The sequence below is a fragment of the Cicer arietinum genome, chromosome 4, assembly GCF_000331145.2.
Source record: "Cicer arietinum cultivar CDC Frontier isolate Library 1 chromosome 4, Cicar.CDCFrontier_v2.0, whole genome shotgun sequence".
Classification (NCBI taxonomy): Eukaryota; Viridiplantae; Streptophyta; class Magnoliopsida; order Fabales; family Fabaceae; genus Cicer; species Cicer arietinum.
In genome coordinates this window covers 17,975,380-17,990,029 of record NC_021163.2, presented here as the reverse complement: position 1 = coordinate 17,990,029, position 14,650 = coordinate 17,975,380, and the positions used below count along the sequence as shown (strand labels likewise).

The 14,650-nt window shown below is 26.6% G+C and overlaps 3 protein-coding genes across 3 annotated transcripts; 1 reads left to right on the top strand and 2 right to left on the bottom strand.

Moving 5' to 3' along the window:
• Positions 1 to 565: 565 nt before the first annotated feature.
• Positions 566 to 2,631, top strand: LOC101501370 (chalcone--flavanone isomerase 2). The gene is made up of 3 exons (XM_004497271.3): positions 566 to 951; positions 1,112 to 1,341; positions 2,234 to 2,631. Exons 1-3 carry the CDS (start codon positions 690 to 692, stop codon positions 2,423 to 2,425), a joined length of 684 nt encoding a protein of 227 aa, XP_004497328.1. The 5' UTR covers positions 566 to 689; the 3' UTR covers positions 2,426 to 2,631.
• Positions 2,632 to 4,932: 2,301 nt separating this feature from the next.
• LOC101501059 (chalcone--flavanone isomerase 1B-2-like) lies at positions 4,933 to 8,409 on the bottom strand. The gene is made up of 4 exons (XM_004497270.4): positions 8,171 to 8,409; positions 6,439 to 6,597; positions 5,686 to 5,909; positions 4,933 to 5,348 (listed from the first exon to the last, which is right to left on the bottom strand). Exons 1-4 carry the CDS (start codon positions 8,274 to 8,276, stop codon positions 5,163 to 5,165), a joined length of 675 nt encoding a protein of 224 aa, XP_004497327.1. The 5' UTR covers positions 8,277 to 8,409; the 3' UTR covers positions 4,933 to 5,162.
• A 2,399-nt stretch (positions 8,410 to 10,808) lies between these two features.
• LOC101500746 (chalcone--flavanone isomerase 2) lies at positions 10,809 to 13,024 on the bottom strand. Its single transcript, XM_004497269.4, has 4 exons — positions 12,713 to 13,024; positions 11,547 to 11,705; positions 11,214 to 11,437; positions 10,809 to 11,133 (listed from the first exon to the last, which is right to left on the bottom strand). The coding sequence occupies exons 1-4, from the start codon at positions 12,816 to 12,818 to the stop codon at positions 10,948 to 10,950; spliced, it is 675 nt and encodes a 224-aa protein (XP_004497326.1). The 5' UTR covers positions 12,819 to 13,024; the 3' UTR covers positions 10,809 to 10,947.
• Between the last annotated feature and the right edge of the window lie 1,626 nt (positions 13,025 to 14,650).

Below are 14,650 nucleotides of genomic sequence, written 5' to 3'. Positions count from 1 at the left end.
TTTTTATTAACCCCCAATTATATTCAGTTTTGAAGATTTTTATTAACTTGGAGGGTTTTTTTCTTTTCAGTTCTGCAATTTTTTAATTTTCAGTTTCTCTTGGTTGCAGTTTTATTTTATTTTTTTTAATTATCAGTTTTTTTTTTGCAACTTTTTTTTTCGTTTTATGTCTGAAATAGGATAATTACTTTTCTCTTCTTATCTAATAATAAAATTAATTAGGACAATAATATAATTTTAGTAGTGTTTATTTTTGTTAGTTGATATTAATTCCATATGATTCTTTCATTTCTACATTAATGATTCCACTAGAACTCTAATGTTAAAACCAATTATGATTTTGTATTAAAATCACAAATCTCTGTTGTATAATTACATTGACGTTTCCGTTAATGTATGTTGTTCCCTTAGTTATTATTGCAGTTTTTGATTAAGTTGCAATTTAATACTTCAGTTTTAACTATGAAACAGGGCAATTACTTTCTGTGATCAATAATAGAATAAATTATAACAGTAATTTGATAGTATTTAGTTTAATTGATTTGTGATTAGTTGACCTTGAGGTAGGTAGGGATTTGATTTGAAAGGTGAAGTTGTGGTGTACGTGTATATAATCACCTACCTACCATTCCTGATTCTAAGTTCTAACTATATATTATTGTAATTGTATTCTCCAAATCTAGAGAGCAATGGCGTCGCTTCCCGTAACCGCTTTGGAGATCGAGAACATCGTATTCCCTCCCACCGTTAAGCCTCCTGGATCCTGCGACACCTTATTCCTCGGCGGCGCTGGAGTCAGGGGTCTTCAAATCCATGACAAATTCGTTAAATTCACCGCTATTGCCATTTATTTGCAGTATACATCTATTCCCTTCCTCGCCGATAAATGGAAGGGTAAGTCTGCTACTGAACTAACGGAAACCGTCCCCTTCTTCAGGGATATTGTTACAGGTACTTCCCTCATCTCATCTTTTTCTTTTTATTATTATAATTAGATATTCATACTACTTACTTAGATTTATTAATTAGTTTTATCTCATATAACATTTATTCACCTTTTCACTCAATCATTAATTTAAATGTTAGGAAACTAAGAAAGTGTTAATTGTAGGTCCATTTGAGAAATTTATGCAAGTGACAATGATCTTGCCATTGACTGGGCAACAATACTCAGAGAAAGTGTCAGAAAATTGTGTAGCTATTTGGAAGTCTCTTGGGATTTATACTGATGAAGAAGCCAAAGCAATAGAGAAATTTCTTTCTGTTTTCAAAGATCAAACATTCCCATCGGGCTCTTCTATCCTTTTCACTGTATCACCTAAGGGAGCAGGATCATTAACGGTTAGACTCTTTATTTTTTTCCCTGCATCACATTCACATGTTCTGCATCATTCTTTATTTTTTTTCAATTAGTTATAATATTTTTTTAAATGGCCAAAAATTCGAACCAATAAGATCTGTGAGTCATGGTTCAAGTTGAACTAGACGATGAATAAATAAAATGATTAAATTTAAATGCACTTTCGATTTCTCTATTTTAATTGAAATATCATTTTAGTCCACAAATTTCTAAATTCGGAATTTTAATCCCCTAATCTTGAAGTTTCAATATTTTTCATCACAATCTAATTTAGATTTATTCTACATGACATGTCATTTTTATTAATAACTTAGAATTACATTTGATGATATGACATTGTTAATTTGAACTAGGACCGGTGTTTTAGAAACTATGCTACAATTTTTTTTTCTTCAGTTTCATTGATCCTTGTCCAAATTAACAATGACGCATTATTAAATGTAATTTCACATCATTAGTAAGGATGACATGTCATAAAAAATAATCACAAATTGGTTATTAAATGTCATAAAATCTCATTTTTTAGGAATGAATGGATTAAAATCTTCTTCCATTTAAAATTAAGGACCATAAGTGCATTAAAGGCAAAAGATAAGAAAGTAAATAAAATAAACACAAAATAAAAATTAGTGAAAGCAACCATGGTTGGACTGCGGTTCAACCCAGTTCAATCATACTATAGCACAACCAAGATCAAATCAATTGATTAACTAACTAGTTCTCGGTTCATCTAGTTAAACCGGTTGGGTCGATTTTGAATACATTGAATAGGTATGCTCTTTTTAAAAAGTACTAATCAGTTGGTCGGGTTAAGACTTTTTATAATTTCAAATTCTTAGTTATAACTCTGTTTTGTTTTTCAATTGCAAATAGATAAGTTTCTCTAAAGATGGATCCATTCCAGAGGTTGAGTCTGCAGTTATAGAGAATAAACTACTTTCAGAGGCTGTGCTTGAGTCAATGATAGGTGCACATGGCGTCTCCCCTGCAGCAAAACAGAGTTTGGCCTCTAGATTATCTGAGTTATTCAAAGAGGGTTCTGATACTAGTATATCACCAAAATGAAGATGAAAGTTCTGTTCTACAATAAAGACCAAGCGGAAATTTTATCTTAGGTCCACTTTCAAATTACCTCTTGGCGACTATTCAGTGTATTAATTAAGAGTGCGTTTGTTTCAAGTTGTAATGGTATTATTTTAGCAAAACTGAGTTGGGAAATGCAACAATTTTATGTTTAAGTCAATCTTTGATAATTATTTCATTTCCATGAATTTATTTGCGATTTTTCATTTTTTATTCCATGTTAAAAGAGTGTAAATGCTCCGTTGGATGTGTGGAAAGGCAGATAAAATTAGAGATGAGAATATTAGATAGATAGATGGGGTAACACCTATAATAGAAAAGATAATTGAAACTTGACTTCGGTTGTTTGAACATGTGGAGTAGGCAATTGTGGATTATGTAGTGAGGAGAGTAGATCAAATAGAGGATAGTCTAATTGTTAGAGATAGGGGAAGACCTATAAAAACTATTAAGAAGTACCTAGAGATTAATGAGTTGAATCAAGACATGTTATATAATAGAAGACTATAATGTCGTTTAATTCATGTAGTTGACCTTACTTAATGAGATAAGGTTTGGTTATTGACGTTAGAAGTTGCATTTTTGTGAAGAGAGAAGATAAGTTTATCATGGAAACAGGCTAAAACAACAATCTGCACATTTAACAAAATAATTTAATCAAAAACTTAATAGAACTCAGTTCTCAAGCAAAATTGTAAATTACACTATAGATATCAATTCACTGGTAGACAAATAATGGAATCTACTTAAGCAATCTCTACTTTATACAAAGAAAGTCTCATTGAGTACATCAATATTGTCCGTGATCTTTGGATTATTTAAGAGTAATGATATGAGAAGATAATCCAATAGATTTTTCAACCAATCCTAATTTATCTGGACTAAGTCATGGGCTTGGAATCCCTCATTTATCAAGAAACCTTACCCAACCCACGTTTCCAAAAAAAACTAACATAATTGTGGAAGTACACATTTGGACATAAAAGTTTCTTTTATCACCCTAAGTCTTAATAAAAAAAAAAAAACTTTAAAATTTTGTCTGAATTGATTAATGTAGATGTATGTCTGAATTGATTAATCTAAATATATATCTTTTTTTATTTGATAATATTAGGGGTGAAAGAAGAAACACCCTTTGAATATTTGAAAGGGAAAAAACTATTTTTCTTCTAGAAGTGGGTTTTGGGTGGGAAACGTTTCTCTCTTTCCTTTGAGTTTGCCACTCTATCAACTATGGCCCTAGCCTCTATATGCCTTGCTGGCCCAAAAGCATCAGCAGCTATGGTTCCCAATTCTCCTAACTGAAAATTGCATTTTGTACTCCACAATTAAACTTATATCCCATCAAAATATAAAAAATTTAATTTTGTCGTTTTCATTTTCATTCAATCAAAGGTAAAAAAAAAAAAAAAAAAACTCACCAAAATTTTCGATAGTTAAATTATATCTCCCAAAAATTCGGTACACAAATTAACACTATCGGTAATTTTAAAACACATAATTTCCGGTAGTATAAATTATCTATTAGAAATTTCGCCAACAAAATTTTTGATGCACTGCAAAATTTTCATTAGTTACTTTTATTCTACCGAAATTTTAAAATTTTATACGTAATTTTGTTTTCAGATTTTTATTTTTACTTTTTGAAATAGAGATGAAAAAAACATCATTATGTATAGTTTTAACTAAAACATTAACAACAGATCAAATTTTTAAATCACGAGAAGCTGTCATATCATGGAAAAGAGAGGTTGGCCGGCAAATTAGAGTAACTATTATCATTACTCACTATGATATAGAGACCGAAAAGAGAGGAATTAAGAGATGCATTATTAGTTTAATGTATCAACTTCACATTCAATAAATTACTCTGTGTTCTTTTTTCAACGGCAACTCTCCTATTAGATTGTGTAAAAGGTCGAACTTGAGAATGTTGCTTAATGTTTTTCGCTCCTCTATTCCTCACTGGAAAAAAATAATTGAATGAAAAAATGTAAAAAAAATTAAAAATATTGTACCAGAAATTTCAAAAAAGAAATTAAATTTTTGGTAAATATTTTTCAATATCGAAACCAAAATAAAATTTCCGATAATTATTTTTCAATACCAAAAGTTTCAAAAATAAAATTTTTGATTGAGAACAACTACCGAATTTTCAAATTTTCGAATGAGACTAACTCTCAAAAATTTCAAAAATAAAAATTTTTGTTCCTGAAATTTTCAAGAACAGAGTTTCAGAGAGAAAAAAATTCCAAATTTATTTTAATTTTTACTATATACTTAAAGATATTTTAGTACCTTTAAGGAAAAAAAAATTTAAATGAAGATATACATTCAATTATATATAAGATACAAAATTCAGTTTTACCTTTAGTTTTGCAAGTGACAAAGTGGGTGGTTGGAACTTGGGTCTATTTTTTTGTGATTGCTCATCAAGTCAACTTTTAAGTCATTGCTTTTCTTAATTTTATGCTTGCTTGCTTATTGCATTTGGTATATGATAATCTTAATATAAATTTTTTGTTGAATCTAGACTTTTTTATTTCATAAATGATGGACAAACAGACCAAGTTTAAAAAGTAAGCGACATTAAATTAAAAAAGAAAGTGGGATTAAATTTAAACCTATGATCTATAGATGTTGCTTGGATGAATTGTTTATTATATCTTGCATCCAAGATCACCTTGCCTTAAAGATCATAAACAACTCCTTTCAATTTTCAATTTCCAATGGTGAAATTGTCATTCTTCATAAACTCATAAAGTCTTGTAGCCAAACTCTCTTTCAAAGCAGGTGAAACAGGAATTTCGCCAATCATGGTCTCCAAAACTGCCTCTGAAAGTGGCTTGTTGTTAAAAACCGCATACTCATGTTCGGGTATTGTCTCATCTTTCGAGAAACTAAGCTGTGATTAATTTGTACAAAAAAATATATGTTCAAATGTCTTCATAGAAACGTATAAAAATAATTAAAGATTTAAACGCCAATTTCACAAGGGATAATGGTATGAATTTGACAAAATATTATACACTAACAATACAAATATGATAAATGTTAGTGACTATTTAATATATTTATACGTGGTATTCAGCTTAACAATTTCGAATATTTATCGGTTGAATTATGTTTTATAAATATATAAATATAAATTTTAATTACTTAAAAAGTAAATAAATATATGGAACTAAATTATTTTAAATTTTAGATGCATGCAATTGGTGAGATTAATTATATATACTAACCCCTAATGTTCCATTTGGTGATTGTCTGTAGAAAACAGTAGCGCCTGGTGGAAAAGTTTGATCCTTGTAAGCTTCTCTAAATTCTTGAATGGCTTTTTCTTCAGCATCACCATATGTCCCTTGAGCTTTCATATGAGCAATACAATTTTCTGATACCTTTCTTACATATTCAGGACCTTCCAATTTTCTCACCTTTGTCCCTCGAATAAATTTCTCAAAGGGACCTATAATTTACAAGTGAGCATCTATTCATATAATTTACAAGTAACTACTGCATCTACTTCATCCATAATAAATTATTAACAAAAATTAATTCAATTAATGAAAATATGTACACTAAAAAAAGTGGCTGGTCACATTTAATTTATATAATTTTGATGAAAAATTAAGTTCATACCTACATTACCCTTCACAATTAATAATTTTGGTTATTAAAAATATAAAAAGTTAAATTAAAAAATATTATTTTAAGAGATAAATTAAAATATTTCATTCTCAAAAAAAAATTATTTTGTTCTTATTTTATTCCGAAAAAACTATAACTCGCCAAAAAAACTATATTCAAATGGTACTGCATGTGGTTACACTAAATGTGACCAATAGTTCCAGACAAAATTTATTTATATTATATTAGTCATGTGGAGACTTTAAAATTAAAATCCTCAAGTTGATACTTAATTAAAATAAAACTTTGATTATAGTACTATACATTGTTTTTTCGAATAAGCCAAAAACATTATACTATGTTGTTACCTTTGACAATATCTCTATAGAAATCAAGAGATTCCAAAAGCTGAGCTGGAGTTTTGTCTTTCCAGTTAGCAGCTAGTGATAACACTGCTTTGTCTTCCAAATAAACTCCCAATCCCGTGAACTTCACAAACTCTCCATCAATATGTAACCCTCTCACTCCTACAAACAATACCAATCATGTTTCTCTAAATTTTTACTTTAAATGCTCCAATACCAGCTTGTTACATATTAAAAAGAATAAGATCACATCTAAAAATTTATAATTTTTTTTAGAAAAAGATACTTAATTTATATTTGTTTATCATACTAAAAAAAATAATCTATAAAAAAATACATCAACGCTTTTTCATTTGAAACCAGTGGAAACTCATAAAAATAATTATCGCTTCAAAAATGTAAACAAACGGATCTATATATAAAATCAAGCGAATCTCTGATAAGAAGTGATGTTATTTGTATATACAATTCAGTGCTTTGATGTTATCTCGGATAAACCATGTCTATAATACAATATCACATATTAATATATAAGTATTTAAATTTGTATATATTTTGATTTTTTAAAATTAATTCGAGATTAAATCCAAACGGATATCACAAGGATAACCAAACGAAAGAGTGATATTATTTCATCGTCAAAACATTTGTTGATGTGATTGAAAGAGAGAAATAAAATAATATTAAAAAATTAATATTGCATGCAAATTATTTTATAAAAATACATCATTTATAATTATTGATATGATTGAAAGAGAAAAAGGAAATAATATTAAAAAAACCAACATTGCATGCAAATTATTTAAATGTAGTTAAAATATGGTGCTGGAAGTTGCTTTTGATGTCCATAACACTTCTTAAAATAAAAGTGTTAATTGGACATCTAAGTATTCATTTGACACTATAAAAGATGAAAAATATAGAAATAGTAATTTGATATATGTAATATATTAATTCAATTAAAGACGAACAGACGGTAGATTACTAGTATTTTATTTCTTTAATTAGGGATCATATGTTTAAAATAAAATAAAAACACAATAAAGAAAAAAATAAATAAAATGTTGAATATGTGTATAAAAATTAAAAGTATTAAAATTAAGGTTTAATTACAGTTTTAGCCCACCTCTTATAGCTGAATCGTAAAAGTAGTTTCTCCATTTTATTTCTCTCCAGTTTTGGTCTCCAAAACTTGATGAAGTTTCATTTTTTTTACATTTATTTAAGTCATAACATGCCTCAAGATCTCATGGTGCAGCAATACTACTTGAAATCTATAATCATAAATGGTGTGATATGACTTAAAAAAATGAAACTTCATTAAATTTTAGATCAAAATTCTGTTTGAAAGACCAAAACTGGAGAGAAACAAAATGAGATGACTACTTTTGCGATTCAACTAAAATATGAGGACCAAAACTGCAATTAAGTTTAAAATTAATTATAAGAGTTGTATCTAAAAATATCTTTTGTGAGTTTGGATATGAGTATCCAAGTTATAATTATAAAAAGAAAAATATTAAATAATAATAATAAAGTGAAAGTAACGAAAAAACACGAAAATATGAATTTGAGTTATTTCAGTCATAATTTAAATTTGAGTTATTTCACACTATTTACTAGTGCAGTTTATTACCTACTTCAGATCAATAGTTTAGTTGATTTAATTAATAATCACGTTAAAGAAAACAAAAATTTAAAAAGTATTTATTTATTATCATAATAAAAAAAAAACCTGCGCCACCGAGGAAATAGGACTTGGCGGTTGCCGGAGATGTGACCACCGGCGGAAATTCAAGAAACTCAACCTTCACTCCAGTGATGGATGCTGCCGTCGTCATAGCTACACCACTTTGCGTCAAATTGATCGAGCTAGTGTCTCTTTTTTAAATTTAAATATTTGACACTGAGTGATTTTAAGTGTTTATGAACAAGTGTTTATATAGAAGGCATTTCAATTTCAATCATGTGCATGAGAGAGATAAATAGTAACACTAGTACCCAACGTTTACTTAAAGATATACTATCTTAAACAATATTTTAAGAGATTCAACAACTAGATATATAATATGATGCAATTTCTTTTACACATATACACATTCAATCACGACACATATCATGACGTTTATTTTATTTTCTTAGATCCAAAACTATCTCCATATATAATATCATATGATAAAATAAAATATGATTGTTGTATATAAAAAAGATACCATTACATGAATATAAACATTTAAACCTATAATATAAAAAAAATGCATGTAGGATGTACATATCAAAATGTGAGTGTCAAATTTTTAGCACACGTTCAACATTTTATTTTATTTTTATTTTTATTTTTTTATTATATCGTTAACATATCGAATCTTTTGTTTATCTCAAGATATATACACTTTATAAAATATTCACCAAATAATTTTTATCAAATAATATAAAATATGTGTGATGATATAAAATATATGTGATATGACCTTTCGGTTGAGCCATTGGCATGAAAACTATGGATCAATGATGCATTGCACGTGGTCAAAATTATATAAAAATGCAGTTACATATTTTTTTACATAAATGATTTAAATTTAAATTTTAGATTTAAAAATAATAAATTTACATTTACTTGATTGTTCAATTTTAATTTAACCATTAAAATATATTTTATACACTTTTAATTACATGCAATCAAAATCTAAAAAACATGAGTCAATATTAAAAAATTATCTTTGAACATTCAAACACTCAAAAGTACACCTTAAAAGAATGAAATTATGATGGAAAATAGAAATAAAAAGAAAATAAATTGTATTAAATGAATCTGACATTGAAAATGAGAGTTCCCAATATAACTATAGACGTCAATATTTTGGGGCGGACTGAAAATTGGGAGGATGTATAGTGCACAAAACGTGATGAGTTGCACAATTGATTTAGTACTCGTGGGCCATGGCGGCATTATTAGCTCTTATTATTTTGTCAAAAACAAAAAAAATCGTTACCTTAAAAACCTGAACAATGAAAAGTCAAACATCGACCATCTCTAAAACAAAATACAATGATAAAATAAAATAAAATAAAATAAATTATGTTGTAATAATTTTTAATTATCTCTAAAAACAAAATACTGTTGTAATAATTTTTAATTAAATTTTATTTATTTTTCGATTAAATTCTAAATTATTGTAATTTTACTTTACTTGAACTAGTTTTACTTTACTTGGAACTAGAGTTAAAACCTAAACAACAAAGTGTACAACAAAAGGAGAACAAAAGTGCAAATGACAAAAACAATTGTTTGTCTCTTTACAAAGTTACAACTACACGTGATTTTGCTACCTTAAACTTTCCTAACTAAAACAAAATACATACAAATATATACAGTGATACAATTACAACTGTTATATTATTATTTGAATTTTATCATAACTATCTATGAAATTATGTATATGATTGATTGTGATGTGTTGATAATATAATATTTTTTTACACCAGTAGTAGCACATGACAATTAAACTTTTTCTAATTCCATCTCTACTTTTGGTCTTAAAAGCTAGCCATTAATTGGACACCTAATTATCAATTGCATTATTTGTGGGATCCATGCCTTTTTTTTCTTTTCTTTCATTGTCAACCACAATCCAAGTGAGAGAAAGGATTTTGAAATATGTGTGTTTCTTTATCTTTTTTCTTTTTCTTCAATTCCAAATATAGTGTAAATATTTTTGGAGAAAAAGAATTAATTCAAGAAAATAGATTATATGAACTCTTTAATGACAAATACACATTATATGTCACATAAGTGGTATTAGTTAACGTTGTTTAAGTTTGTTCTCTTAGAAAAGATCAATCTAGGTTAACAAACAAAATCCCAGAAACTAAATTGAACTATTTTAGAGTTAAAGAATAAACTTAACCTCAAAAATAAGTTAAAAGACAAAAAAGTTATTTAAACTTCTATAAATATTATGTTAACTTTATAAAAGTAGATATTTAATCTTATATAAAATAAATACAACACAAACATGTCAACAAACATATAAATTTTATCACGATTAATTATATTTGAATAGTCAACATAGTAAATTTTTTAAATGAAAATCCAAAAGAGATTAGTGCGTGTACTTTTAAGACTTAAAGTCTAACATTGGAAATGAAACATAACCAAACTACGAAATAAAAAACTTAAAAAACAATATACAAAAAAATTAAGTTAAAATTAAATAATAAAAATGTATTTCAATATTATTTTTACGAGGTATTGAAGTGTTTACTAAAGAACCAACACAGTCTCCAAAAAAAAAAAAACTAACAATTCTATATTTTTTACAACTCTAATGCAGTTGTACTAATCACAATGATAAGAAATGAATTAGAACATATTTTATACAACAAAATACTATTTTTATTGATGATAAAGATACTGATTAACATCACTCATCACAGAAATACAAGAGTAGAGAGTGAGATTTTTGGTTTGATACAACAAACGTGAGTACACATAAAAGAAAGTGAATGGTCTCAATTTCCAATACTAAAAGTACCCTGGTCGAACAAAGCAGGTAATCTTGCAGCCAAACAGCGCTTTAAATCAGGAGAAACAGCATGTTCACCAATCATAGTCTCCAACACTGCCGATGAAACTGCCTTGTTCTCAATAACTGCATCCTCCTTTTCTGGGATACTTGCATCTTTAGAGAAACTAAGCTGCAATTAATGTTTCTTTCTAACATTATTACTCCATTAATTCAAATACTTAACAAACATAATTCATTCATAATACTAACCCCTAATACTCCATCAGGTGATTGCCTATAAAAAACAGAGGCACCAGGTGGAAAATTCACATTCTTGAAGGCTTCAGCAAATTTTTGCATAGCTTCAACTTCTTCATCGCCATAAGTTCCAATAGATTTCAAGTGTGCCACACAATTCTCCATTACCTTCCTTGAGTACTCAGGACCACTCAGTTCCCGAATCTTAGACCCTCGAATTAACTTTTCAAATGGGCCTAATTAATAATTAACAATTAATCAACCACCTTGCATGCATTTCAAAAAATTACATTTTACATCAAATTTTAAAAATTAATTGCATCTAAAATAGATTATTTATTTTACCTGAAATGATGTCTCTGTAGAAATCAAGGGTCTGGAGCAACTGTTGAGAGGTTTTACCCTTCCATTTAGTGGCAAGTGAAGCCACTGCTATGTCTTCTAAATAGACTCCAATGGCAGTGAACTTGATGAAGTTACCCTCAATAGTCAAACCTCTCTCCCCTGCATCAGGTGATATACCAGCTTGTTACATATTAAAAAAAAATAGGATCACATCTAAAAATTTAGATATTTTTTTTTAAATTACTTAATTTATATTTCTTTATCATACTAAAAAAAAATCATTTACAAAAACACATTGACGCTTTTTCATTTGAAACTAGTAGAAACTCATAAAAATAATTATCTAATAAAAAAGTGATGTTATTTGTATATACAATTCATGGCTTTGATGTTATCTCGTATAAAACATGTCCATAATACAATATTACATACTAATAAAAAAAGTATTTAAATTTGTATATACTTTGATTTTTTTAAATTAATTCGAGATAAAATCCAAACCGATATTACAATGATAACCAAACGAAAGAGTGATATTATTTAAACATCAAAATATTTGTTGATGTAATTGAAAGAGAGAAATAAAATAATATTAAAAAATCAACTTGCATGCAAACTATTTTATAAAAATTCATCATTTATAATTATTGATATGATTGAAAGAGAAAGAGAAAATAATATTAAAAAAAGATAGTAATCTAATATATGTGATGTGTTGATTTAATTAAAGATCAGTCGACTGTACTTTAAATTATTAGAATTTTATTCTTTTAATTAGGAATAAAATGTTTAAAATAAAATAAAAATATAATAAAAAAAATGAAGTTTTGAATATATGTATAAAAATTAAAGGCGTTCAAATTAATTATAAGAGTTGTATCTAAAATGTCTTTTGTGAGTTTGGATATGAGTATCCAAGTTATAATTATAAAAAGGAAAAAATTAAATAGTAATCAAGTAAAAGCAACCAAAAAATACGAAGGAATATGAATTCTTATAATTTAGTTAAATATTATTTCACTCATAATTTAAATTTGAGTTATTTCAAATGATTCACTAGTGAAATTCAGTACCTACTTCAGTTCCATCGTTTGGTTGATTTAATTAATAATCACGTAAAAACAAAAACTTAAAAAAGTATTTATTTATTATCACAATAAAAAAACCTGCGCCACCGAGGAAATAGGACTTGGCGGTTGCCGGAGATGTGACCACCGGCGGAAATTCAAGAAACTCAACCTTCATCCCAGTGATGGATGCTGCCGTCGTCATAGCTACACCACTTTGCGTCAAATTGATCGAGCTAGTACTGTTTTTTGAAGTGTCTCTTTTTTAAATTTAAATATTTGACACCGAGTGATTTTAAGTGTTTATGAACAAGTGTTTATATAGAAGACATTATTTCAATTTCAATCATGTGTATGAGAGAGAGAGAGAGAAATAGTAACACTAGCACCCAACTTTTACTTAAGAGATATACTATAAGAGATTAAACAATTAGATAATATAATGCATTTTTTTTACACATATACACATTCAATCAAGACACGGATCATGACGTTTATTTTATTTTCTTAGTTCCAAAACTATCTCCTTATATAATATATAATAGACTAAATTATATTCGTGGTCCCGTAACTTAATTTTCAGGTAACGTTTTAGTCATTTATCTTTTTTTTTTCCGACTTGGTCCTTTATTTTAATTTTAAGTGACAATTTGATATTTTATGTTTTAAAATTTCAACAATGTTATCATTTTTTATACAAAAATTCAAAAAAAAAATTCAATCAAAACTCATAAAATTAATTATATTCTTCAATATAATACAAATTTCATCAAATTCGTAATGCAAATCTTCAAATAAACTCATATTTTCATACTTTATTTGATATTGTTAGAAATAAATGACTAAATCGGAAAAAAAAAAAAGATAAAGGACTAAAACGTTACCTGAAATTAAGTTAAAGGACCACATATGTAATTTAGCCTATATAATATTATATGATAAAATATGATTGATGTATATAAAAAGGATACCCTTACATATTATAAACATTAAACCTATAATATACAAAAATACATATACGATATATATCAAAATGTGAGTCACAAATTTTCAACATTTATTCAACACTTTATTTTATTTTTATTTTTTTATATCGGGATATCAATATATCACATCATTTTTTTTATCTTAAGGTATATGCACTTTATAAAATATTCATAGAATGATATATGTGATGATATAAAATAGGTTAAATAGCACATGTGATCCCTTAATTTAATTTCAGTTAACATTTTAGTTTTTTATCTTTTTTTTTCTATTTAGTCTTTTATTTTAATTTTAAGTGATTATTTAATTTTTTATATTTTAAAATATCAACAATGTTATCTTTTTTTTTTTCAAAAATTCAAAAAATTCATCAAAAATTTCAAATAAAACCCATAAAATTAATTATCATCATCAATATAATATAAATTTCATCAAATTCATAAATTAAATCTTTAAAAAAACTCATATTTTCATCTATAACAACATCAAATAAATAATGAAAATATGAGTTTATTTAAATATTTAAGTTACGAGTTTGATGAAATTTGTATTAAATTGAAGAATATAATTATTTTTATGGGTTTTATTTGAATTTTTTGATGAATTTTTTGAATTTTTATATTAAAAAAAGGATAACATTGTTGTCATTTTAAAACATAAAAGATCAAATTATCACTTAAAATTAAAATTAAGGGCCTAATCGGAAGAAGAAAAAAAAAAGATAAATAATTAAAATGTTAACTGAAATTAATTTAAGGGACCACGAGTGTTATTTAATCTATAAAATATGTATGTCATATGACCTTTCGCAAGAATCATTGACATGAAAACTATAGATCAAGAATACATTGTACATGGTGAAAATTATATAATAATGTAGTTACATATTTTTTTTACTGAAACCATTTAAATTTAAATTTGAGATTTAAAAATAATAAATTTACTTTAAATTCATATTGTTCAATCTTGATCTAACAATACATGCAATTAAAATCTAAAAAGTATGAGTCAATATTTTAAAAAATTATCTTTGAACATTCAAACACTCAA